Source organism: Panthera leo, chromosome D2, assembly GCF_018350215.1.
Source record: "Panthera leo isolate Ple1 chromosome D2, P.leo_Ple1_pat1.1, whole genome shotgun sequence".
Taxonomy (NCBI): domain Eukaryota; kingdom Metazoa; phylum Chordata; class Mammalia; order Carnivora; family Felidae; genus Panthera; species Panthera leo.
The window spans coordinates 32,224,789-32,252,155 of record NC_056689.1 but is presented as its reverse complement, the minus strand read 5'-3'; the positions used below and the strand labels follow the sequence as shown (position 1 = coordinate 32,252,155).

General features: G+C 56.2%; 1 protein-coding gene across 1 annotated transcript; it reads left to right on the top strand.

The window, feature by feature from the left end:
• SPOCK2 (SPARC (osteonectin), cwcv and kazal like domains proteoglycan 2) lies at nt 1-26,378 on the top strand. Its single transcript, XM_042907749.1, has 11 exons — nt 1-481; nt 14,329-14,337; nt 14,679-14,724; nt 14,967-15,081; nt 16,363-16,477; nt 18,260-18,374; nt 18,723-18,839; nt 19,311-19,529; nt 20,861-20,923; nt 22,322-22,459; nt 22,587-26,378. The coding sequence occupies exons 1-11, from the start codon at nt 293-295 to the stop codon at nt 22,730-22,732; spliced, it is 1,272 nt and encodes a 423-aa protein (XP_042763683.1). The 5' UTR covers nt 1-292; the 3' UTR covers nt 22,733-26,378.
• The last annotated feature ends 989 nt before the right edge of the window (nt 26,379-27,367 follow it).

Sequence of the window (27,367 nt, the reverse complement as noted above, 5' to 3'; positions counted from 1 at the left end):
AACGTGATGCTGATGCTACAGTTACAGACACGGCCCCTGCTGGCGCAGCCTCTCTGATTTTCTCTCCCTCTCCGCGTCCAGCGCTGGGCTTTTTCAGACAAGTGCATCTCCTAACCAGGTCACATTTCAGCCGCGACCCACTATCCGTCTGTCACCGGAGTCAGACCGCAGGAGGAGGGCGGAAGAAGACGACGGCGTTTGTTTCTCCGACCGCGGGGTGGGAGGAAGGACATTAAAATACTGCAGAAGTCCAGACCCCCCCACCCCCCGCCGAGGTCGGACCCTGACCACGATGCGCGCCCCGGGCTGCGGGCGGTTGGTGCTGCCGCTGCTGCTCCTCGCCGCGGCTGCCCTGGCCGAAGGCGACGCCAAAGGGCTCAAGGAGGGCGAGACCCCCGGCAATTTCATGGAGGACGAGCAATGGCTGTCGTCCATCTCGCAGTACAGCGGCAAGATCAAGCACTGGAACCGCTTCCGAGACGTGAGTCTGCAGGGCCGCGAGGGCCGGGGGCGCGGGTCTGGGAAGGAAGGCTCGGAGCAGAGCCCCGGGCGCCGGAGCGGCGGCTGCACGTCGCAGCGACCCGGTCCGCAGCCCGGGCGGCTGACCGCACCGAGAGTAAACAACGTGCACCCACCCGGCTCCCGCCGGCCGTCGCCGGGACGGCTCGGCGCCCCCTCCCCGAGGCCCCCGGGCCCAGGACCCCAAGCCCCACAACCACCCAGGGCGAGTCCTGGGCAAGGAGTTGCTCCAGGGGCGCGCGCTCCAGACTCTGTCTCCACTGCAGGCCGGGCGCGGAGAGGGGCGCGGGATGCAATGGGGGTGCAGGACGGGAGGGGTGGGGGCCCCGGCTGCGGCTGAACCCCCGACCAGCTCCCCCTTTTTTTTTTTTTTTTTTTGGTGGCAAAAAAAAGGAGGCCCCCAGGCCTGCCCCCAGCCGGGTGGATGCTGCAGGCTCCACATACGGGGCACTGCAGAAGGGGCAGGTCTGGGTGCGGCCGGGAAGGTAGCATCGTCTTGTGCGAGTGCCCTCTGTTCCCACCTTGGGCTTTGGGGGAGGGAGGACAGAGGGGAGAGAGCCCTTGGTTGGGGCTTTGAGTTGGGGGGGGGGGGGGGGTCCTAGCAATCCTCATTAGGCGACATGGTGAAAGGCGTGTCCATGACTGGGGGCGGGTGACAGCAGTCGAAAACAGCCGAGCCCACCTTTGGGTGGCCACCAGAGCCAGGTCTGGGGTCCCCATGCAGGGTGGCGCGAACTCATGGAGGCTGGTTTTCCAGGACCAACCTTTCGTGGGGGAGCCTGGCCCAGAGTAGGTAGCGGCTCCCATCCAGAGGGAAGACTGCGGAGCCCGGTGGCCTTGAAAAACCAGAGGGGAGGGCCCAAGAGCTGGGTCTGGGGTCTCTTCGCGGACGCCTGCCCGAACCCTGGCTTAACCTTGGGCCGAACTTAGCCTGGTGGGGGTTGGGGAGGCGGCTGCGGACTCGCTGGCGCTGGCGTTGCTGCAGCACTTTGTTTACGGGCACCTGTAGATCGGAGGGGAAACCAGAGGCTGCGTTCCCAGAAGGGGGAAGTTGGGGCGAGGGGGGCGGGGGCGGAGAGCAGAGGGCGTGGCTGGGACCCAGAGAAGGGGGGGCGGGGTGTGAGGTGGAGGATGGGCCCGGATGCAGATGCACCAGAGGAGAACGCTGGTCCTGTCCACCTAGTGCTCTCAGATGCCTCTAATATGACCCCAGTTCTTGCTTTTCATTTGCCACATTCCCTCATCAGACCCACCTGGTACAACACTGACCACACCGGTGACCTTTCTCATCTTCTCTTAAATTGTGTGCGTCCAGAAGTTCCTTAGAAATGTGTTTAAAACACACATGCTTCATATGATCTCCAGCCAAATGATGGAAAGAGGCAGAGATAAGGATTTTTTTGTTATGGTGAGAGGAGTGCCAGTTTATCTTCAAAGTCTAGGGTAGGTTGTAATTCATCAGAAAGAATCGCATTCAGCCAGGTGCTGGGGCAGAGTGGCCAGGGCCCCAGAGCAGGCAGTTTGCCCCTCCTACGTTCGGCTCATCCAGCCAAGGGAGGCAGGACCCTCAGCGAGGCCTTTTCCGAGGCCCCTGCAGGCCCAGCACAGATTAGCTGCAACCGCCTGCCGCTGCCTGGGAAGCAGCCCCACGGCAGCAGGCAGCAGCGAGGGGGCGGCCGCAGGCTGGTCCATCCCAAATCCACGTGTCATCAGTCCAGGCCTCCCTCTGACTCGCTGGCTGTTTGATCTTCCAAAGTGAGACTGGTGAAGGTCAGAGGGAAAAGAAATGCTTAATCAGAACAGTAAAGGTGTAAAAATAAAGATGCCTCCCCATCTCCCTTCCTCCACCTGCTTCCAATAGCCAACTCTGTAGGTGAGGATAAATGACTGACTGCTTGGCCCCCTGACACAAGGCTGCCCACCTGTCTCCCTGTACTGGTGCCAATCACTTCCTCCTTCCTCCAATGCTTATCACAGGAAAGGCAGCAGATTTGAAATTCTGCAGGACCTGACCCCATAGGGTCCATGGAAAGCTTTAGGGCATGTATTAATTTGGGTGGCCTCAGGCTTTTATAGTGTCCTCTAAAACACCTTTTAAGGTAGCCTTGGCTTTGGGAAGACAGAATCAGGGAGAGGAGGACAAAGAAAGCTGGGCAGAAGGGTCTGGCTCTGGAGTTCCACTGGCAGCTTCTGCAGAAGGGCAGGAGGCTGCTAGCTCAGAGCCACTGCATTGCACAACTCTAGAGGTGCCACAGTATGAATGGCGCCCCCTGGAGTTGTGCAGTGCTCAGACCTTCCACAGGGACTGTGCCACCACTATAGACTCTTCTCATCCCTCCTCTGTTAGTAGAGGCCCCGCTTCATACTCTAAAGCCTGAAGGCCCTCTAGTTGTTCACAGTAACATAGGGCTTTATATACCTTTCATCAGGGCAGCTTTCCTGAAAATATGCCCCTTGGATCCTCAAAGGATCCTGGCATCGCCAGGTCGAACCAGAACCTAGTTCATAACCACAAAATGGCGCAGCCCCCCCCCCCCCCCCCCCCCCCCCCCCCCCGTTTTCCCTCAGTAGAAGGGAAGCAAGCGGGAGGAGTGGAATGTTGTTGGGGAAGAGGATGGAGGAGTCAGTATGGAAGGTGAGGGACAGGTCTCATTAAATGCTGTTGACTGAACTGAGGGGAGAAGACTCAGGGAATCACGTGGAAGAGGTCAGGAGGATGAAGAAGAGGAAGAAAGCGTGGGCAGCTGCTGCAACATAGAATTGGCCTGAGCTGGTTAGAAGGGAGTTCAGTTTCGCATTCTTTCTCTGAGCGCTAGGATTATAGGGAGGCAGGATTTACCAGCAGAGTAATCCTCGCCTCCAGTGGGTGCAGGGCTCTCGCATCCTGTGCTTGGGTAGATTTCCTCTAATGCCCAGTGCCTTGCTGCCAGGGAGGAGAGAACGTCATGCCAGAGGAGAGGAGGAGGTTGGGATCTAGCTGTGCTCTACCCTAGGCAGGCCTGGGCTTTTCAGAGGCTTGCTCCCCAGTGCTATTATCTCCAGATTCCCTCCCTGCAGAACTGGGTGGGATTTGACTACAGGTCTCGGAATAGAGCATCCAAGGCCTCATAGATAGAGATGGACACGTGAGAGGAGGCAGGCCCATTACACAGCATTCTTCCCGGCGGGCTCCAAGAGCCTGGCTGGGCAGCACTGAGTGTTCTTTTTCTTCTTGGCTCTTCTCTACTTTGTACTCCACCTCCATTAAACTTTAATGATATTTATGGGCGTCTAGCACAGTGCTCGGCCCCCAGGAGGCATGCAGTTAACTAACGTACCTTGAATCACCGATTGTGGTGAGTGCTTACATCTGCCAGTCCCTGCAGTAAACACTTGATCTGCATTGCCTCTCGTGCCCCTCAACAACCCATGAGCTATTTATCATTTCTTTGTGATGCACCCATTCTATGGTTGAAGAAGCGCCCCCGCACAGAGAAGTTAAGGAATGTAACTTACCCAGGGGTTGAATAGCTGGTAAGTGGTAGAGCTGGGATTTGAATCCAGGTCATCTGATTAAAATCTGCTTTTAGGGAAACTCTAGGCCTAACCCTTAGTGAAAAATGGGAAGAAAGAAGTCTCCCCTAGTTTGTCCCCTGTGAGCCTTCAAGGTTGCCCTGGGCTGGAGCCGCTCCTCCTCGGAAGAGGGGGGCAAAGCCTGCCACCAGCCTACTCCCCATCCCGTGACCTAGTGAGACCCGAAAGGCCGCTCTCTATCCAGGAGAGGCAGGAGTGCAGTATGCTAGGAGAGCTCCGGCCTGGGAGTTGGAAGGCCCGGGTTCAGGTTCTGACGCTGCCACTGGCTGGCCAAATGATGCCAGGTCCGTCACATCCCCTCTCTGAGCTTTGGTTCAGGCTGGGAGGCTAAAACGAATGTGTAAGCATGGAGGCATCTTGTCAGAGGGCTGCAGGGCACCCGTTTCAGGCACTCTCCAGCCCCGTCGAAAACTGCCAGATGGATCATCATTTCTGTGCCTCCGTCCCCATGAGAAAGACTTTGATGTATGCTCACTCACTCACTCGTTCGCTGCAGATCTGAGCACCAACCCTGTGCCAGGGGCTTCACCTGATCCTGGGAGCTGGCTCAGGGAAGTCATGCCTGCTGGTTACTCATGATTCTCACAGTTTTATGACCACCAAGTAAGCCAGTAACAGGTTTTAGCCACAAAGGGGCTCCCTTATCACCACCCCTCCCCTCTCCCCACTCCATACACCTAAATCGATGCAAGTGTGGGAATGAGCTGCACAGGTGTTTGTGAATAAGTGTGGGTGTGTGAGAAGAACCCCAAACTGGGTCAGAATGGATTCCATAATTGGGATTTGGGGATGGGAGGGTAGGTCCTTTCCTGGCCTCCTTCCGCATTCTGATTTTGAATCCTCTCCCAACTGGAGGGGCTGGCATCTCCCAGAGCCGCGTCAGCATGGTGAGGGGCACTTGAACACCCGGCGGGGCTCCAAGCCTTGGGAAGAGAGGGAGAGAAGAGCACTCTTTGCCTGGAGAGGCTGTCGTATGGTCCTCTCATCTTCCAGGGAGGCTAAAGAGGGTGGAAGATCAACACCACCCCCTCCCATTCTCCAGAAGGTCAGAAGTCTGTCTAGAGGAGCAGAAGCATGCTATCCTGCCCCAAGGGCCCAGGGAGAACACTCAGCCTGTCTTCCTCATGGGAGGACAGAACTAGCTGTGTGACCTTGCGAGAGCTCCTTCCCGTTTCTAGCCCTTGATTTTCCCATTGGTTTAATGGGCTGGCTAACAGAAGCATCTACAGAGCTCTTATCATTCTTTGACTCTAGGAGGATGGCACCAGAGTCAGTCAACAGCCCCTTCACCCGAAGACGTACCCCACCCACCCTCCTCCGCCTCTCCCACGAGCTGGGCAGCACAGTCTTTGGGTTGAGGGAAGGGACTTTCTCTTTGCTCCAGAGGAAGTATCTGTGACCAGAGCAGGGTAGGGTTTGCATTAGCCAGAGACAGAGAAACCTGAGAAATGGGGCCTTAATGATATCTTGGGGCAAATACCAGGAGGTAGTCCTACGCCCCTGTGTATGTTTCCCTGCAGGAAACATGGGTCTTCTTCGGGCTGTAAACAGGGAAACTGTATGCCTAGGCCTAGGCCTGGATACACCGCTGTACCTCACCTTGGTGGGCAGACCTAGGCCCACCTACAGGCTGTGGGGTGCTGTGGTTCTTGACATGCGACAGCCTCTTAGCTCCTAAGGGCTCAGCCAGAGTTCATTTGCAGGTATAGCCCCTTCCTCAGGCTTCCCATGGTATTTATTGGTCATAAATTCATTTGGCACGTGTTGGCACTGCCTCGCGATATCACCTCCACTGTGGGCTTGTATCTCAAAAGTCCTCCCGCCGGCCTTTTTAATGTGTGTTTATCACGTTCCTCCCACGGTTAAACTCCTGAGGGCAGGATCTGGGGACAGACTACTTGCGCACCTTACCCCCCTGTCCTCCGGGGGTGTGTGCACACAGTAGGTGCTCAGTGTAGATGTATGCATTGTGGAATGTGCCAGAAAGGATCTCAGCTAACTCGTCCTGTGAGCCCCCCTCCTCACCGTCCTCTCTGGGTAGCAGCATGGTGGATGCTGGGGCTCTGGGCTGAGCCATGTTGCTTATCTGGGGAGCTCTCTTCCTCTTTCTGGACCCTGGAAGGTTGAGGCAGTCCAACTAGAACCCTGGCACCCTGACTCTCCAATGATTCATTTGGAGGAGAAGGGAGTGCATGATGCCTTGAAGGAAGATTGTCCTTCAGCCCCTGTGTCTGTGGGCCTGGACCTGGCTGATGCCAGCCTTGCCCTTTCAGCCTCCTCCCCATCCTCAGTATGTCTCCAGAGCAGTCCATCCACCTGTCAGACCCGGGAGCAGCTAAGCACAGGACTCTTGCAGGCAGGGCACAGTTTCCCCACGGCAGGGCCTCCTGCCCCCCCAACTCTCTTCCCTGACATCAGAAAAGATGTCAAGGCTTCACTCAGCTAGACGGATAAGCCAGGCCTGGCCAGTGTCTTACCTCTACCTGAAGGACACCCTCTGGCTCTTCCCCTGCTCCCTTGTTCCCTTGTAGGAGTCTGAACTTCAGGCTCTTTCCCCTCTATTCTCAGAGCTCTCAGCTTGGAAGAGCTGGGGGAGCAGAACCATGGAGCCTCAGTGGCTCTAAAGCACAAGCTCCCACATTTTACAGATGGAGACACAGACCCAGAGAGGTGCAGGCACCTGAGAACCCTTCTCCCCTCTCAGCCCTGTGTTCTTTCCTCACACCATGCCTGTGTTTCCTCGGGGAGTAAATCCTGTCTCCACTCATGTTCCAGAAGGGAAATCGAGGTCTCAAGGCAGCTCAGAATAGAATTTCCAACCTCCTCTCCCTTGCACCCCGCCCCTGTCCTCTCTGCCCTTTATGGACCCCTGGGGCTGCCACCTAGAACCAGAAACCCAAGGGCGGGGGTGTGGCTGTGATGCCCAGAGCAGTGGAGAGGTCAAGCCCGTGGAGTACGGGCAGGGGTGCTTGCATACCTGCGGCCAGGTGGAGCCCTTGGCATGATGGGAGTGATAAGCACATTTTGGCCCTGCAAGGAAATTCCTCCAAGGGGAGAAGGGGTGGAGGCCGAGAGTCTCACAGATGCCTGTCTCCTTCTGTTTGCTCAGGCCGAATACGTAGCCCCTGCCACTCCCTCTGAGAGAGGAACAAATATTTAATGACTGCTCCTGTTTTCACAGCCTCCACAGGGCAGGCACTGCCCCCTCAAGATGCCTCCTGCCTAGGTATGTGACGCAGGAGTCAGTATTTAGCTGAGAAGGAGCCTAGATGGCCCGCACTGGGCCCCTCCTCACTCCTTTCTGGGTCCCTCACTCAGTGCTCCTCTGGCTGTTTGTAGGGGTGGGGGGCGGTGGGAGGAGGCCCCAGCCACAAGTGCCCCCCCCCCACTCCTGGGCCTTCTCATGGGGACTGCGCTTCATCGGAGGCTCCCTTGCCTGAGGAATGAGGCAAAAATAGTGCTGGGCACCAGGCCTTTTGGAGGTTGAGAGGGGCCTGGCCCACTTACATTTTTAGAGGTTCTTGATCTATTAAAAAATGAAGAAATGCCCTAACAAGGTTACAGAAGTTGTGCTGTGTTTAAAGTCTCACGATGAACATCTTTCTGTCCTGTTCGTGTGCCTCTGTGCCTCTGCCTCGTTCGGTGACAATATCCAAAGTCTATATTTGAGGCCCCCACCGTGACCGTGAGACCCAAAAGCGCCTCTGCCCCCCTCCACTCCCACTGGAACCCTGGCTTCAGTGGTCCTGTTTCGTGGCTTTTGAAAGTGCAGTGCTCCGCAGTTTCTGAAGTCCTCTGAGACGTGGCACTGGGTCCCCCTGCAGCTCAGGGTGGAAGGCAAGGGAGCCTTCCCATTTTACGGACACAGAGGTGGGCTACGGGGAGGGCAGTATTCCAGCAGGCTGTCTTGCTGGCAGTCAGAGGCAAGGCCAGGCGGGAGCCCAGTGCCCTGATTCCACGTTGGGGGGGGCGGGGGCATCAGGCTCCCCATCACACTCTGATGCAAAGAGGCAGGTGGAGATTTGCCCAGGTGCTTTTTAGCCCAATACACCCGGGCCCCGGGGGCTGCTCTTCTTCTGCTACATTCACTGTTGTGTCCCGTCTCCCTCACCAGATGGAGAGGCTGGGAGAGATTGGGTTAATTCAAGCTGTGAAGTGAGCGGGTGATTTGGGTGCTAATTAAAATGACAGGAAGTAAACAGCGCTTGGAAACACCCAGCATGCGCCCCCTAAGCCCGGCTAGGCCTGCGCACATACCACCAGCTCTCCCCCAGCTTGGCACAGTGGGCCCTGTCTCCATGGCAACCGAGCTGAGCCGCAGAGATCAAAGCAGGAGATGGGTTAGCTCCAAACCAGCAGAACCGGGGGCTTATGAAGGGGTTTGTGGGAAGCGCCTCAAGAAGACTGGGTCCAGGTGTCTCTCCCCACCCTTGCCAGCCCCTCCTCTGGCTACAGGACTCCCCGTCTAGGGGTTGAAGCGGAGCTGGTGTGGTGGGAGGAACCATCCATGAGCTGGGATTGGGCCTCCAGGTCCAGCCCCTGGCCTGGGACTTTCCTCACCTGCTAAAGTTTATGGGTTTATGGAGTGGTATGGAGTCCTGGTTAGGGGCATGGATTCCGGAATCCCAGTTCTGGGGGGTGGTGGGAGGGGTGCCAATCCCCTGCTGTGCAATTGATATGGGATCCTGCGTAAGTCACTTAACCTCTCCAAGCCTCGATTTTATCGTCTAGAAACAGGGATAATAATAGTAATTTTCTCTCAGGGTTGTTGTAACGAGTAAGTACCTGAGCCGATGATATAAGGTGCTTAGCACAATGCCTGCCAAGTGGTAATTGCTGAAAAGATATTAGCTGTTATTAGCAGTATTTTTACTAGGTGCTAGGTGCTGGGCACAGACAGATGACTTTTATAAGGTGTCTGCCCTCAAGGAACGGCCATCTAAATAGGGAAGAAGCAAGGGCATCCCTTGGTGTAACTCGAAGAATAATAAGCTACCAGCTGCAGTTGGCCCGAAGGAAAACTAGCTATGGGGCCAGGTTAGGGAAGATGATGCCCGAGTCGGGCTTTGAAAGAATAGAAATCCTGGGGCTGGATGCAAACACACATCCCACTTGGGGAAGGAGGCTATGCCGAGGTCTGGCCATGCTGAAGCATCGGCTGAAAGGACATGGGGCTGGCGTAGCCAGGAACAGATCGAGAGAAGGCTTTCTTCTGTAGGTGACCGGGAACGGTGAGGATTTTTAAATACAGTATTTATTGTAGTTTTTTCCCTTCATTAGAAAGTAAAACATGTTCACTGGGGTGCCTGGCTGGCTCAGTTGGTTGAACATGTGACTCTTGATTTCGGGATTGTGAGTTCAAGCTCCACATTGGGCATAGAGCTTACGTAAAAAATTAAAAAAAAAAATTAAATTAAAAAAAAAAGTGGGGCACTTGGGTGGCAAAGTCAGTTAAGCATTCCATCTCTTTTTTTATTAAAAAAACTTTTAAATGTTTATTTATTTTTAAGAGAGAGGAGCAGAGAAAGAGAGAGAGAGAAAGGCAGACACAGAATCTGAAGCAGGCTTCAGGCTCTGAGCTGTCAGCACAGAGCCTGACACGGGGCTCAAATCATGACCTGAGCTGAAGTCAGACGCTTATCCAACTGAGCCACCCAGGTGCCCCGAGGCATTCCATCTCTTGATCTCAGCTTAGGTCTTAATCTCAGGGTCATGAGTTTAAGCCCCAAACTGGGTATGAAGCCTACTTAAAAAAAATGTTTTGGGGTGCCTGGGTGGCTCAGTCGGTCGAGCGTCTGACTTCAGCTCAGGTCATGATCTCACGGTTCGTGGGTTCGAGCCCCGCGTCGGGCTCTGTGCTGACAGCTCAGAGCCTGGAGCCTGTTTCAGATTCTGTATCTCCCTCTCTCTGCCCCTTCCCCGCTCACGCCGTATCTCTCTCTGTCTCAAAAATAAATAAACATTGTTTTTAATGTTTTTAAGTGAAAAAGAAAAAAAAAAAAGTAAAACATGTTCACATTGTAGAAATTTTGGAAACTTGGAAAAAAGCAGAAAGATGCCAAAATCCTTTGTATTCCTATCCCCCAGAGCAAACCATGTTAACATTTTGCTACGAATCCTTTTTACCTACTAACCTTTAGGATTTTTTTTCAAAATGAGAACGAAGTATATATTCAGTGAAGAGTTTTAAGGAGGGAGAGATGTGGTCAGAATTGTGTCTGGAAGGACCCCTGTTGCTGTGGCCGTGTCGAGGACAAACGGTGGGAGACCCGCCGGGGACGTGGCAGCGACTGAGGCTGGGGTTGGCAAGGTGGGACAGGGGCATGGTGGGGAGGAAGGCAGGCTGGAGACAGCGGGTGGGGTGGACAGGATGTGCAGATGATAAGCATGGCCTTTGCCTTGCTCTTGTAAACTTGGCGAGGGTGCTGTGACGTGCACGCCACAGGAGAAGGCGGAGAGCCCGGGTTCCCGTGAGTCAGCCTGTGCCTGGCGCACTGAGCATCTGCTTTGTGTGAGGCGCCTTCAGAGGGAGGGAGTAGCTGCTCTTTTTCCTCCCCGAGGCCCTACGTTACGGGCGACAACGCCAGAGGAGATGAGGACAGCATTAGACCCAACGTGCAGAGCTGGAAGGACCCTACCTTGGAGAGCTGCTCAGCACCAGTGAGGGCTCTACCAGAGCCAGCCCACCCATACGGGCATTTTAACATGTTCGGAAGGTGGTTCTAATGCGCAGCCATTGCTGAGACCCACATGGCACAGAGGAGGACCCTTAACCCCGAGGATGCTCAGGGAGCCAAGCTTAGAGCAGCCTCCGAGCCCAAAAGCCTCCCTACCTCTTCTGCACCCCCTTCTCAGTGCAAGACTGTTCCTCTCTCAGTGAGCGAGGCCTCACCTACGCACGTCGGGTCATCCGAGGGGTCCTGACTCGGCTGTTCCTCTGTCTTCTGGCCCTTGGCTGGCTGCCCTGCCTCCCTGGGCCTCAGTTTCCTCCTTTTTTATGGGGTTGATCCTATTGGTCCTGCCGGTTTCCCAGGATCGTGAGGGTAGAAGGAAGACAGTTACATGAAACTATTTGGAGAGGACGTCATTTGAAAACCCCATGAAATACAAGTCGTGGTGCACTTCTGCATTCCAAAAGTTCTTCCACAGGTCTGCTCTGTGCTGAGCACCGCTGGGCGCAGGGGTGGTCACGGCTGCTGAAATCAACCGGGTAAAATAGATGTGCTCTTCCTTTGCCCAGAAATGTGGATCTCAGCCCAGGACCCACCTTCCCTCTGGCCTGGCCCTCGCTCCAGAGCACTGGGCAGGGGCTCTTCGGAATCCTTGTTTCTCAGGGGAGGACACGATAGATCAGCAGCAAAGCCGGGACAGCACCAGGCCCCCTGTTCCCTGAGACGACCCTAGTGCCTTTATGAGGCCATTTGTCACAACTGCTAATAAGCCCACTTGGGTGCCATAAATAGACACCATTGCACTGAAAGGCATTATTCACACTTACCAACAAACACCTCCTTTTCAGCTTATAGATTGTGCCAGCCCACACCCAACCTCAGGGTCCCCTGAGTATATCCCTGGGCTCTGCCCCTGTGCCACCCACAGGACCCCATCACCCTTCCCCAAGGGATGCCCCAGGGTGATTCTCCTCACACTCCACTGGTCTCTGCGGTCCCTGGGGGCTGGGGGGAGAGCTCTGTCTCCTCACTTGCAGGGGCTCCTCATGGGACCTCTCCCTGCTCCTTTTCTGCTCCTCTGCCCAGAGTCCTTGGTCTCTTGTTCTGCTATAACAGCTTTTATTAGTTGAGTGCTTTCTGGACACCGAGCGCCCCTCAGACACCATCTTTAATCTCTGAGTGGTCCCAGGAGACGGGTGCTGGGCTCCTAAAGGTCAAGGCGCTTGCCCACGGTGTGCTGCTAAGGGGAGTATGGGGACTGTGTGACCCTGGGGCCCTCTCTCTTTCTCATCCCCCTCTCTGGCTGGCGGCTCCCACTCTCCTGGGAGTGAAGGCTGCTTAGACATGGGCGGCGGGCAAGAACAGGCAGAGTGAAGGGTACGGAGAGAGAGAAGGGTACAGAGGAGATGGACAAAAATGCACAGAAACACCCATGAAGGCAATACAGGTAGCACAGAGCTAGCACAGCCAGGCCCTCGTGGGGAGAGGTCTGCTGGTCTCTCTCCCTCCCCTTCCCCCCAGCCCCGCCTGGCCTTCTCTGTCTGTGTGGAAGAGGCAGGAGGGCCAAGCCCGAGGGAGGGCCTTGGCACCCAAGTGGGAAAACTGGGGGCTGCTCACAGAAGTGGGCTTTGTTAACCTCGTTTCTGGATAAAAACCATCTGGCATTGGGTGAGCTGCCTCGAAGTGTCCTTGTTTCCTTGCACACCCAGCATGCGCTGTTACCTACACGTGTGTCCCTGCGAACACACGCTCACAGACGGGACCTGCACACCAGCACATACACACACTACGAATGTGTGCCTGCGAGTGCACACGCGTGCACCCAGGGCCCTCGTGAATGCACACGCGTGTGCAGAAGCACATACACAGGCATACACTTGGCCCCGGCCCCTTCCTGGCCTTTGCCCAGGAGGCCATGTCGGTAAGGGCCCTCGCCCCTGCCCGGTCCCCTGATGCTTGGCAGCTTCCAGAGTCAGTGGCCTCAAAGCCCTGGGGCTTTCAAAGCACTTGTGGGTGCTTGTTGCTGCCTCCATGTAGCTGCCCTCTAGTGCGGGAACCCCATGCCCTCTTCTCCAGGCCTGCCAAGGGTCTGGCCCCTCCCCACCCGCACCCCCACCCCACAGCGTGGCCTCTGTCTTCCATCCCTGCACAGCTCTGATCTTTGGGTGGATGGGACTCAGGATGAAGGGTGCGGCTGCACGTGGCTTCTCATGCCCCTTCGCCCCCCAGCTCCAGAGCCCCATCCAGAGGAGGCCAGCAGCTGGCTCCGTGGTGTTGCCAGCCTGCGGTCCCAAGAAGCCGTCTCCCCGCCTGCCTGCTGGAGCTTCCACCAGGAGCGCCTTGGGAGCTGTTTGCTGGTTTCAGCAGCTGCCTCTGCCCCACAGGGGCTAGTGGGGAAACCGAAAGGAGTTGGGGATTTTGTGCCAGTGAGCTTAGGCCGGGCAGGAGCTGCTCTGCCTTGGCCACAGTACGATCCGTGGGCCCAGGGAGGCCCTTGTGGCTGGAGCAGAGTGAGGGGCTATCTCCCTGTGCCTTAGGTCTTGGAGACTGTGTGCTGTAGCCAAAAGAGAGGTCTGTGCTGGGTGCAGGAGACCTGGGTTCTAAGACAATGGGATCTGGGGTGGGTCATGTCCTGTCTCTGGGCCGTCCAACCTCTCCTGCAAATAGAGGGGGCTCGTCCAGATGATGTCAGAGGGCTTTTTCAGGACCCTGGAATCTGAGGATTTGCAGCTGGACCAGGGTAACCGAGGAAAACATTGACATCGGGAAGGACCACAGCCCCTCTTTCTCTCAGTGCACCATCTAAGCACTATAGGAAAGTCAGAACTTGAGTGAAAACAGTCTCTGTGCAGTGGAAGAGAGGCCCTCCCTCTTGCCCCACTCACATGGTGGCTGGTGGCAGGGGAGGGGACTACCAAGGGAAAGACCCTGGCTGAGGGAGAGAGTGGCATTTCTTTTTTTTTTTTTTTTTTTTTTTTAATATATGAAATTTACTGTCAAATTGGTTTCCATACAACACCCAGTGCTCATCCCAAAAGGTTCCCTCCTCAATACCCATCACCCACCCTGCCCTCCCTCCCACCCTGCCCTCCCTCCCACCCCCCATCAACCCTCAGTTTGTTCTCAGTTTTTAACAGTCTCTTATGCTTTGGCAAGAGTGGCATTTCTGGGACACTTAGGGCACAGGTGTGAGAATCACTGGTCCTGGGCACTATGGGTCCCTTAGACATCTGTCTGATGGTCAGGCCAGGGCAATGGAGAGATGGGGCCTTGCGCTTTCAAAGCCTCACCTCTAGTGGTCCTAAAGCCAGCCCTGAGTGGGCCCAGGCCTTAAGCTCCCTGTAGTGAAGACATAGGAATACTGTCCTCCAGTTGAAGGCCATAGAGCTTAGAGAACTGTATAGTAATCAAAGACCATTGCCCAGCACCCACGGTCACATGATGAAGCCTGAGCGCACTGGGACCACATGGTCTAAGGGTGGGCATCACACTAAAATCCCCATCTCCCCTTCTCTCCTCCTGCTCCATTTCCCGTGATCTCCTGCTGCTGCTTCCGGACCCCCAGGAGGTAGAGGTAAGTACCCCCCGGGGTCTCTCTGCGGTCTCTCTGCAGCCCTGCACCCCACCCTCCTCTCCTTTCCCTCTGCACCCTCTCCCTGCACCGCCCAGCATGGGATGGAGGGGTAAAGAATATAAGGGAGAGGCCGGAGGGATTCTGGAAATGGGTTTGGGGGGATAGAATTCTGGGAGAGGCAGCTAGCAAGGCCCGGGTCTGGGCAGCCCCTGGGGTGACAGCAATTAGCTTGGGGGAGCAGTGTCCCAGCCCTCTTCCCTCTTGGCCCTGGAATTGGGCCTCGCCTCTAGGATGTTAATCTTAGCCCTTCCCTTCTTCCTTACCCCTGTGTCCTTCCTTAGGATGACTACATCAAGAGCTGGGAGGACAATCAGCAAGGAGATGAAGGTAACGTGCCCCTCCCAGGTGAGGGAATATGACTGATACTCCTGAAGATAAGAGGGCACATCCCGACCATGGCCTTGGGGGTTCTGTGGCAGCTAGGCCCTGATGGCAGTTGAGCTGAGGAGCTCTGGTTATCAGGACTGCTGGAGAGAGGAGCTTCCCAGCTCGGAAGTGGGGCTAGGGGTCCCTGGGCTCTCTGACATTAATTTCTAGGTGACCTGTATTCTGGCCCTGTGTCCTTGCAGCCCTAGACACCACCAAGGACCCCTGCCAGAAGGTCAAGTGCAGCCGTCACAAGGTGTGCATTGCCCAGGGCTACCAGCGGGCCATGTGCATCAGCCGCAAGAAGCTGGAGCACAGGTGAGGGGCTTGGGGAGGTGGCGGTTCTTGGGGCATTGCTTAAATAGCAAGGGCTTGCCTGATTGTCTCCTATGTGGTAAGTTATCTATTGCTGCAAAACAAACTTCCCCAAAACTTAGTGCTTAAGACAACAAATGTATTATCTCACATGGTTTCTGAGGGTCAAGAATCTAAAAATGGTTCTGTTGGGTGGTTCTGGCTCAGGGTCTGTCATGAGGTACAGTCAAGATGCTGGCTGGGGCTGCATCATCTGAAGGCTGGATTGGGGCTGGAGGATCCACTTCCAGGCTTGCTCGCGTGCCTATTGGTTCTAGTCATACGGACCTCTCCATAAGGATGCTTGAGTGTTCTCACAACGTGGCAGCCGGCTTCCCCTAAGTGAGGCATGTAAAAGAGAGAGAGAACAAGGAGGAAGCCACAATGTCACTTATGATCTAGTCTCAGAAATCATACATTGTTACTTCTGCTACTTCTCTTTATCAGGAGTGAGTCTCTAGGGGAAGGGAATTAGACTCCATCTTTTGAAGGGAGAGTGTCACATAACCTGTGGACATATTTTAAAACCACCACACTGTATGAGATCAATCACCAAGCAGTGTGGGACTCAGGGAAAGTCATATCTCTTCTCTGGGACTCAGTGTCCACATCCATAAGACAAGTAGGTTGGTCCAGATGGCTTAAGATTCCTTCCAGCTCTGACGTGCAATGACTTAATGAAATATTTACGGTTGTAGCTTCTGAGGCTTGCAGAGGAGGGAAAGGTATTAGCTCTGTCCCAAGGACAACACCTGCCAGGATCCAAGACCCCTGGAAAAGGTCCCATTTCCCTCCCCTTTCTCCAGGAATCCCGGTTTCTATGTGAACTCTTCCATAGAAGAGTTTGTAAATGTTGGTGAATAACTCAAAAACAGAACCCTTGGTGGCCAAACAAAACGAGTCTATGAGCCAGACGTGGCCTGTGGGCCATCAGTTTGCAACCTCTGATAAATCTTGCAGTCAGCCCTGGGGTTGCTGCCTGAAGGCCTGTTGGACTCAGTGACCACGGGAAAGGGGAAGCCGGGGGTCTGTCCCCTGCCCTGTTGGCTCCACCCTTATAAGCTGGAGGAGGGTCTAGCTGGGGGTGACGGAGAGGGTGGGCCGGGGCAGGGAGGAGGCCACATGTGCTACAGATTGCAAGGGCTAGCTTCTTGTTAGAACCGGTCTCTCGAACCTTCCCTTTGCGTGTCCCTCTCTCATTTTTGCCTCCATCCCTGTGCCTTCCCCACCCCTGTCCTCCTGTAGGATCAAGCAACCTGCCCTGAAGCTCCCTGGAAACAAAGACACCATCTGTAAGCCCTGTCACATGGCCCCGCTCGCCTCCGTCTGCGGCTCTGACGGCCACACTTACAGCTCAGTGGTGAGGACCCCAGGCCCCAGGTGTGGGGGTGGGGGGGTTACACCTGAAGCCACAGGGAGCAGAGAGGACGACTCGACCAGGGCCTCCTGTGGGGCTCCCGGTGCTGAAACAGAGCCGGAAGTGCTTGGTCGGTGCATTAAGCGTGGCTGACCATAGAAGGGTCACCTGAGCCCTGGGCTAGGGCTGCCTGAGAGTCCCAGCCAGACCCTGCCCCTGGCCTTAGGCAGATGCAGGTAGGCAGTGGGGCTTGGAGGACATAGGTGGTCAAGTAACTGCAAGTCAGAGTAAGTGAGGTGAGGTCCTCAAGAAAGTACCCAGGGCTCTGGAACGAAGGAGATGTGTCATCCAGTCATCAGGGGTGACGGATGGATCTTTCCACAGGCATATTCCCACCTGGAGGGCATGGTGTTCACTAGCAAGCACCAGGCACTCTGGGGCAGGAAGAAATAATCCTCCATGAGACAACCATGTGGGAGGGAGTGGCGACGGTTGGTGGGGGAATGGATCCCTACCTTACAGGATTTCTATGTGGGTTAAATGAGACCCTTGTGAAAGCATCTTATAAACTTTAAAGTACCATAGAAATGCAGGTGCTCGCTGTGACTGCTTCTGCTAGGGACCAGGAGGTGGTAGTTGCTTGGTTTTTGGAGGGCACTGTCAGCCAGGGTTGGGTTCTTGGGCTTAGGAACCCTTTTGGGGTGAGATGCGGATTTAAGAGTCACGCGCTATGGGTGCTGATTGAAGCTGGGGAGGGGTGAGGCCGCCGGGAGAGGAGAAGGAAGAGAGAGAGAATAAGCCAGAGGCTGAGGGCAGAAGGTACACTGAGGAGGCGGGAGGGATACAAAGGATCCCAGTGAGCTGACAGAGGGAGGGGGTGGAGGACAAGAGTGCTGTTGCACAGCCCAAGGACAGAGCAAGATTTGGGCAGGAAGCTGTGGTCTGAGGGTCATGGCGGTAAATAGTAAGGAGGGAGAGATCATCAGGACGTCAGGCTTGCATCCCAGCCCCACGGCCTTGGACACATCACTGGGCCTCTCTGAGCTTCCATGTTCTCTGCTGAGCACGAGAGACAGAATTCCTCCCTCGCAGAGCTGGGAGAGAATCTCAAACACTATGACCGCTTCTTAGTAGCCATCATCTCACGGGGATAAGCCAGACATGACAAAGGAAAACACTTTCAGGGCCAGGAGTGGATGCGACCCTCTCCGAGGCTGGCTTCAGCAAACAGCTGTGGCACAGGGTTTTTAGTAAAGGCCGGGGGAATTAGCAGATGTTAGCACATAGCTGGCAGCTTTTGTCCAGAGCTGAGCAAAGCCCCCCGGAGGTAACTGTGCAAAGACCATTGAGGGAGGGGCCACCAGTCAGTTCCCCAGGGACTAAGGGACTGTGGTGAGAAGGAAGATAGGCCAGAAGGCAAGGAGGCAGTGGCAACAGGCAGCTAAATAGAGGGGTGTGAGGGGATGGGGTTGTGGGTACGGGGAGACTGGTGTCCTGGGAAAGATAAATGTGCAGAGAGATTAAGCTAGTGCAGACCAGTGTTCATGGGAGCCTTTGAATCCCTGGGAGGCCCCTTCCAGGGCCTTCTGCCCCCTCCCACTGTGGACCTGTGGCTTCCCAGAGGGACCGGCAGGGCTAGCCCTCCAGGCTATTCATGGGGACCGTCCCTCCTGTCAAAAATGGGGAAGGCAGCTGTGGCTGCCTGGTGGGCTGGAAGGACCCCCAGCTACAAGGACCCACGGGTGAGCCCCGCCATCGCGCAGCCTGACCTTTCTTCCCGCGCAGTGTAAGCTGGAGCAGCAGGCCTGCCTGAGCAGCAAGCAGCTGACCGTGAGGTGCGAGGGCCCCTGCCCCTGCCCCACAGAGCAGACCTCCCCGTCCACCACCGATGGCAAGCCAGGTAATGAAGAGTGCTGGGCCACAGCCAGGCTGGGGGAGGCCTCACTGCCAGCGTCTCCTGGGACGTCTCCTTCAGGGCTCAGGGATGGTCAGAGCAGGAAGGGAGAAGCGGCAGAAACAGGGACCTGCGGGGCTGGGGCGCTTGGGGCTCGGGCATAGGGAGCAGGTGCTGTGTGTTCTCAGTGCCAGGGACTGCGGGGGGAGGAAGACGAGGGGTGATTTCTCTCTCCCCTTCCCCCTTGACCACTGCCCAGCCTCTGGCCTGTCGGGCAGCATCCCAAAGTGAGATCGTGCTGTGCTTCGCCCCACCTTCACCCCTGCCCGTTTCTCCCCCTCCTACCGACTACAGAGACCTGCACAGGTCAAGACCTGGCTGACCTGGGGGACCGGCTGCGGGACTGGTTCCAGCTCCTTCATGAGAACGCCAAGCAAAATGGCTCTGCCAGCAGCGGGGCCAGCCTGGCCGGTAGTACAGAAGCTTCTTGCTGTGCCTGGGAGGGGGGAGGGCAATGGGGAGGCAGGGGTGCACTGAGCCAGCCTGCCTTGTGCTACCTCCTGCCAGACCCTGAGCCTCAAAAAGGGCCTAACCCTGGAACAAGAGGAGGTAGGCTGCAACTTGGCAGGAGGGGTTCAGGTTAGCGAATAGGAAGAACTTCTCGACGAGTGTGGAAGGATCTTAAACCCTGAAATGGGTAGCCACGGGAAGGCGGGAAATTCTCTTCCCTGAAGGGCTCCCCAAACAGGGTTTTGAATAGCTCAGGTATAGTCCTGTGTAGAGGCAGGGGGACTGACCTTCAGCCGTTCTTGAGTGTCTCACTCCCACGGTTACGATCTGAGCTGCCCTGACCCTTCCCCTGAATAGATGGAGAAGGGTTGGGTGGACAGGTGGATGAAATGGCTTACCTTGAGCGTGACCTAACCGTGGCCTTCTCCCCAGGGCTGGACAAGAGCCTGGGGGCCAGCTGCAAGGATTCCATTGGCTGGATGTTCTCCAAGCTGGACACCAGTGCAGACCTCTTCCTGGACCAGACAGAGCTGGCGGCCATCAACCTGGACAAGTACGAGGTCTGCATCCGTCCCTTCTTCAATTCCTGCGACACCTACAAGGACGGCCGTGTCTCCACCGCTGAGTGGTGCTTCTGCTTCTGGAGGGAGAGTGAGTGTGGCGCCTCGCTGGCCCCGGCCCCCTGCCTCCTGCCCTCTCCAGTGCCATGTCTGTCAGAGCCCGGGGAAACCAATGCCTTAACTCCATTCCTTGTCAAGCTCCTCGGTGATCCAGATTTTGTGGGTCCTGGAGCACATGCCCTTTGGGAAAGTAAAAACTACAAATGTCAAATTTCCAAGCCCCCTCGGGGCCTTGGAGGGAACTGATGGATCCTAAAGCTGAAGCCATATTGGCTTCTTTAGTGGTTCCACTTCTGGGAGTGTCTCACATTATTTGCTCCCAATCTGTGATCGTGTAGGTGACCATCAGCCTTAGAGATAGGACATGATTTGCTAGGTTTATATATTCTGAACCAGAGTTGGACATGTGCTTAGAGGTCACCGAGGCCAAGTGGCAACCATCGCCAATGGGGAAACTGAGGTTCCAAGGGGTTGGCTGACCTGCTGGCCCAGAGGTAGGGAAGGCCCTGGTGCTCTGCCTCTGGTGTTCTGCCTGGATGGTGGGTGTTCAGCATCCACGGCCTGAGGCCAAGCCTTCTATTAGGGCTCCACCAGAGGCCGGTTTGGGACTCTGGGCCAGTCACTGAATCTTTCCAAATTCAGTTTCTTCATCAGATCTAGGAGACTGTTGTGAGGGTGAATGGAGAAAATCTGCGTGCAGAGCACCGTGTAAATCACAAATCCATCTGCCAGAGTGAAGTGCCTCGATCACTTTTAGCGGCCCTCCTGCCCAGTCTTCCTGCTCTCTGCCTTGCCCCAGCACATTCACCTTCCAGGCCTGGGAAACTCACTCTGTCGGTCCTATACAGCAGCCTCCTTGGGTAGGAGGCAGAGAATGATCTCATTTTACAACCAGCCAGGCCTCTAGCTGGGAAGGGCTAGGGACTTCTCAATGTCACAGGCAAGTTAGATTTGGCTGCTGTTATTCTCAGGCTTCTGTCTAAACTTGGGCCTTTCCCCCTGGGGAATCTGTGCTTTCCACCTCCTCTTCTGAATCCTGCACCCTGATCCCATGAGTTCCCAGCATCCTCAGAGAACCCCGGGCCTCTCAGGGCACCCCAGCCCATGCCTCAGCCAGGGAATGGCCTCCCCCAGTTGGAGTCTCCATGCTTTTTTCTTATACTGAAGAGCCCCTATGTCGGTTTTCAGGACCTTAGAGGGATCAGTGCATTCCACTACCACTGTGGGGCTTCCCCAAATCAAAGCCTGGGTATTTTCATCTTGCAGAGCCTCCTGCCTGGGCTTCTAAGCCTTGGGGGCCTCTCATGAGTCCCACGAGCACCATGGGATGGCCCCCAGCAGAGGCTGCTTTTCTCCCCACAGAGCCTCCCTGCCTGGAAGAGCTGGAGCGCATCCAGATCCAGGAAGCTTCCAGGAAGAAGCCAGGTGAGGGGGTTGAGCTGGGCTCAGAGAAGGAGGCAGGGGAGGGCCGCCCCAGGGACCCCCTGAGGTGCAGGGACTCCGGCTCCTGGGCATTATGGAAGACATTGAGCCCAGAGGAGGCCCTGGCCTAGGAAGACAGGAAAGGGAACTCCCTTCCTGTTCTTATCCTCGTGGTGGGACAGGGTCTCCCAACCAGCCCCTCAATAAGTGTGTTTTAAGCACTAATTTTGTGCCCATACATTCTGGAGCTGGAGGGTGGGATACAGAAGGTTCAATTCATTTCAGCAGGGGTATGTGCAAAACTCAGGTGAGCCCCGTCCATAGCAGATGTTCACGTAGGCAGCAAATACTTAGGCGCCAGCCCCAGAGAGCCGGCAGTAGACCTGGCCCAGGTGATGGGCAAAACAGACTTGGTCCCTGGCCTCATAAAGCACACAGGTTACTTGGGAAAACAACACACAGTTGACACACCAAAAAGATAGCACTACCGACTGTAGCTTGCGGAAGTATGGTGCCAAGGGAGAGCACAGTGGGTAGAAATTAGCCTGGGGGTCTGCAAAGACCTCTGTGGGGAGCTGGTCTTCAAAGGAAGACCTGAGGGATGAGAATGAGCCAGCCCAGGTTGGGGAAAAGCTCAAGGATCTTGGGAAACAGTGAGAAAGGCGCCCCCACGGGCAGATGGTGGTGACTGAGGGGACAGAGGGCCAAGGGGCAGATCCCTTGGGGCCCCATAGTTAATTGGGCCCATGGCATCGGTGCCTATGGGACCAAGTGCTGGAACCACCCCACGAAGCCTTGTTGACCGAGAGCCCAGTGGCCTTTGGAGACGGGTGTTAGTGCTACTTCCTCCAGGAAGCCACGCTCTTTCCTGCTGGCAGCACCCCTCTCTGGTCTGTGTTCCCCAAGCATGCTCGCTGGGCCTCCAGGTGCCCATCCTGTGGTGCCTGGAATTGTCATTTCTACGTGGGTCTCACCCGCATCTCCCAAGGGGCAGAGTCTCTGTCGGGGTCGGTGCTCTCAGAAGAAGTCTGTTGAGTGGACAGAGGCGGCGCACTTCTAGAGCCTGAGGGAAAATGGGTGGGCCCTGAGGCTGAGGGGAGATGCCTGGGCACTGCCGGAGAGGACAGCCAGGCTAGAGGAGCTGCTGCAGGATATAGGGGGTGTTGAGCACTGTGACACCAGGGAGGCGGATTTTCTCGGCCCCCGTGAGTCAGGCCAGAAGAAATGCTGGGCGTCCCGCCCTGGACGTCCGGCCTTGTCGGGTGGCTGGTACCTGGGGCGGCTGGGCTCTGGTGGGGTCTGGACCCTTGCCGCTCACGCCCAGGGCTCCAGGGCCACCTCTCCAAAGAGCTCACACCCCGGCGCGTCTGCTCTGACCCTGCCGGGCCCTGTCACCTTCAGGAGTCTTCATCCCGAGCTGTGATGAGGACGGCTACTACGAGAAGACGCAGTGTGACCAGGGCAGTGGTGAATGCTGGTGTGCGGACCAGCTGGGCCAGGAGCTGCCAGGCACGCGCGTCCACGGCACCCCCGCCTGCGGTAAGGGCCGGGCGGCAGCATGGGACCCTCTGACCTGCACCTGGGAGGGCTTGTGGGGCGCCCGCCAGCAGGGAGGAGGGCTGGCCGGCGGGGTCCTGACCTGCCCCTCGGCTCGTTCACTTCACAGACGAGATCCTGAGCTTCTCAGGGGACTTTGGGAGTGGTGTCGGCTGGGAGGACGAGGAGGAGAAGGAGACAGAGGAAGCAGGCGAGGAGGCTGAGGAAGAGGAGGGCGAGGCGGGCGAGGCGGACGATGGAGGCTACATCTGGTAGAGCCGTAGCAGGCCAGGGTGCCGACGGCCGGGGGAGACGGGCCAGCAGAGACCTGGACAGAAGCGGGCGGCTTATGAATGGATCCGGAAAATACAGCTGGAAGGACCCTGGCTCCAGCGGGGAGGACTGGGTGTGTGAGTGTGCATGGCACGCGTGTGGCACGTATGGCCAGGATGTGTGAATGTGTGTGTGTGTGCGTGTAGCATGCGCTGACAAACGTGTCCTTGGTCCACGCTGCTCCAAAGACCTCCTTGTAGCTGTTTTCTTTCCATTTACTGTTGGTTTTAAATACACATCCACACACGTATACCACAAGGTCAAAATCGATGAAATGAGATGCTCCCTGCCGCGTCCCAAGCCCCATTCGGGCCCGTCCTGACACCCTTGGGTTGCCCTACCTGGGGTTCCTTGTCTTGATTGCTAATCTTGGCTCAACCAGCCCTGCCTTCTCCTACCCTTTCCTGCCCTCTCCCTCCCTGCTTTTTAGGTGTCCCTATTGCAGAGGGGAGGGAGGGCGGGGAGCTGTCTGCTGTCTGAAGTCCTCCTAAGGCTGGGCCAGTTTGGCTGTGACACTCCCACCACCCTCAGATGACGTGGGCTGGGCCACCTACTGCAGTGAGCCCTTTCTCTTCACCAGGTTCCCTGGCCCTGGAGAAACTTTCCTCTCCTAACCCAAGCCTGAGTGACCGAGGGTGGCTGAGGCGGAGAGGCAGGGGCAGGGGGTGGCCTTGCCAAGCTGCTGGGTGGGGAGCAGAGTGAGGAGGAAGGAAAAGGGGCCCAGGGTGAGTCTGCCTTTGCAGATCTGGCGGGAGCTCTGAGAAGTGGAGGCAGGGTAGCCCTGAGAGCCAAACCCCGGAGCAGCCGGGCCCCTCTCCGTGGGCCTCAGGTGGGGGCCTGGTCTGGGCTGCTCTCTTGGAGGCAGTGGGCAGTGGTTACGCAGGTGGGTTCCGCCTGGCCTTGTGCCCCTGGTCCGCTCCGGGAGCCTGAGGATCAGGCAGCAGGTGAAGAGGCCGGGTCTTGGCCAGGTGTGCACCCACCTCCTCTCTGCCCCCTTAATAAATGCTCCTCTCCCATCCAGGCCAATGGAAAGGTCGTTCCTGAGACCTGGGGAAGGAGAAGCGGAGAAAAGTTCCACTTGCCATGACTTTTCTCTATCTCTCCTTAAGACAGAGGTGCCAGACCCATTTCCATCCCCTCTCCTCCCAGCACCAGGGGTTACCCTCTGACCATTCTGAGGGTCCCCTGAGGCTGCTCTAGTGGAGGGGCTTCTCCAAGCTCTGAAGTGTTCAGAGGTTGTGAAGTCAGAGGGGATAGGACTGGGGCAACCAGAATCTGAAGCCATGCCTCCCTGTCCCCCCAAATCTCCGTATCAGGTGGGAGCCAGGATGGATGAAACCATGCCCCATGGCATGACGAAACCATGTTTTGTTCTAATCTGTCCCGTTCTCCCTGTTGAAGCAAATTCCTTAACACCTTTGTTGAAGAATTTCCAACCTGGATCTGGGCCTCTCATGCCCTTCTGTGCGCAGTGAGCACAGTGTGTGTGTGTGTGTGTGTGTGTGTGTGTGTGTGTGTGTGTGTGTACGAGAGTCTAGGGGCCGTCCCTGGGGGCCTGGGAGGTGAGGAGGGGTGCCTGTGTGCTGGGCGGGCAGCAGGTGTGGTGTCCCCCCAGGCATGGCTCCCTGGGCAAGGCTCCAGCCTGTGCCTGCCAGCTTCTGCAGCATCTGCTGTGTCTGTCGGACCTCATGGAAGAACCTCACCTAGTCTGCCCCTTTTACTGCACCCTGGAATCGACATCTTCCAAGTTTTCTCTTGGGGAAAATAGTGAAACTGCAGTTAGCCCCATGAACCCCGCTTCTCATTCCACAGCACAGCAGCACGATTCTGGTCGTGAAGGTGTCACACTGTTCCAGAGCCAGCCCCCACCCCCACCCCCGCCCCGCATCCCGTCTCCCTAGCCCCCTCCCTGTCCTCCCACCTTCTCCCTCTGGCCCCGGCTCAGTTCAGGGAACTGCCCTCTGCCCTCTGAGCAGGCCACCCCTCTCTCACTCGGAGCTACTTGAAGCTTCCCAGAGCTCTCGCTAGGTATGGAGTCTGTCTGTCTCTTCCCTCTGCCCCAGCTGAGGCTTCCAGAACTGTTGCTGGGAGTGGCTGTTGAGGAGGCTGGGGCGTTCCCGGGTGGGGACGGGTGGGGAGGAAGGGGCACCCCTGTCTCACTGTTGCCCTCCCCTCCTCGGGGCACGTGCTCTCTCTGTCTCTGGGTCTTCTGATTGTGCACGTTTCTTATGACCTTGTAAATATGTTGTAGAAAGAAAGCAAAAGGCGCTGAACTAGACCCTGGTGGGACTCAGGGGTCCCGCCTTGCCCTGTCTCTGAAGCCCCCACACTGCTTTTCACCCCACTCTCTGAGACTGAGGCCCCCCAAAGCTAGACAAAGCAGCTTGTTCCCAGTGGGTCAACAGCCTCCAAGTGACTTATCACACAAGCTGTAGGTCTTCTTGCGAACAGGTTGCAAGGTGGCCCTTCCTTGGCTCCTCGGATTCATGCCCTTGACCGAGCTGCCTGCTACCGGCCCCTCTCATGTCCTTCTACTGGGATATCCTCTCTCCCCTGGTTTAGGCGGGCAGTGGCGTTAGGTCTCTGTTGAAAAGAGCTCAGCCAAAATTTAAGAGCAGTTTCTTGCCTGGCCCTGGAGCTGCCCTTGGCCACCCCGGGCGTCCTCACCCATGGGCGCTGGGAGAGATAGGAATGCCTAAGATGGGGGAGTTGGAGTTGGAGAGAACAAATGTGCCTTGAGAGACCACTCAGAGGGTTCAGGGTGATGGGGAAGGAGGCAAGGCGTCCGAGCTCAGGAAGGAGGAAGAGGAAGGTGAAGTTGATGAGGGCACCATGGGGCATCATGACTGCCCCCGATTGTCCTGCTGGTGCTGTGACCAACATGTGGTCAGTGGTCACACTTCCTTCCCCACGCTGTCCCCCTGGTGTCAGTGGCCACCCCCGCGCCTTTCATGAGCTCTGTCTGCTTCCGGCTTCACCTCTGAGTGGGTGGAGTCCATGGGACCCGCGCCGGAACCTTCCATTTCACCAAAGCCTCACCTCAGCCCTTGGGGAAGACGAATGGCTAATGTACTGGCACCCAGCACCATTGTGAGGCTGTGGGCTGGCGGCGGGGGGCACAGGGAAGAGACACTGGGGGCACAAAAAGAGAGGGGAGACATCCCGAGGAAGTCCCAAGCAGAGCAAACTGCTTTATAGCCTGAAGCCTACTTAAATTGTGTTATGTGCAATAACTGAGCTTAGAGTTAAGAATTGTGTTCAAGTGCTTGGATTTCCGTCTGTATATTTAAGTGCTGAAATCGTATCTTTCAGTAATTTTAGATGTCTTAAAAAAATCGAAAAACAAAGTGTTAGACCGTGTGTGTGCATTGATGGGCACTCAAGCGTCCCGTGAGTCACCCCACCCTCTCCCTTTCCCCTGTGTCCCCAGCCCCTCACCCCCAGCACCCCCTCCACTTGGGGACCCCGCCTCGTGTTGTCTCTATCTGCCTATTATTCAGCCTAAGGAAACAAGTACACCCCACACATGCATAAAGGAAATCAAATGTTATTTTTAAGAAAACAGAAAATAAAAACTTTATAAACACCACCCACTGGCGATGTTCTGATTACTCTTCCCCTTGGCGTCATTTTTCACAAGAATGACATTCACAGATGTGGTCGCAGCCTACAGACTGTCGGTCAGCATGCTTCCCTTATTCACCGTCATGTGTGAGACCCCAGAGAGGGGGGGCCAGGAGAGGGGGGCCTGATGTGAGGGGAGAACCGAGATCAACTTAGAAGGATTTTTGGTCTTGTTGCAAATATCCACGCAGTATATTTGTATGTATGCCAATAAACACATCTATACTATACCACAGAGTGGAGACCAAACCCTATGTCCTGCGTTTTCCATTTAACTTATTATGAACCTTTCCCCGCATCATTGAAATTATTTGAAGACCTGACTTTAATAGTGGCATGGTGTTCCATGACATGGATGTACGTGATGAATTTAATCATTGCCCTATTTTGGGACATTTGTACTGTTCCCAATCTCTTGACACTCTCAACTCTGTCTAGCCCTAGAACTTGCTAACCATGACCTTCGGCAAGTCGTCTGGCAGACAGAGAGAAGAGCTCGTCTCACAAGGATGACTCTTCATAACCTGTGGAAGTGCTTTCTAACCAGCGGAAACCCTGCGTGAGGTCTAGTTAACCTCCCCCACTGCCCAGTGCCAGCCCACAGCCGGGGCAGGCTCGGCCTGGCTGGCTGGAACAGATCCTAAGGCAAGGGAACTATCTTCTAGGGGTGGGAGACCATGCCGGGTGGGTTTCTGCCTCTCGTTGTTTCTCACAGCTACCTGCAAGGTCAGCCTTGGAGGCTCAGGAGTCCTCCTGGAAGGATGTGTAAGGAAGGAGGCGTCTTGCCAAGGGGCCGCTCCCAGCATGCAGGATGGAGAATGGGGACAGAGGTCTCTCGGAACGGTTCACTGGCTGGGCTTGTGAGCGCCTGTTCTTTTAGAAATAGAGGAGCCATGGGGCGGGGAGGGCCGGAGGTTGGCATCCGTCAGTGGAAGCGTCTCCTATCAGCCTATG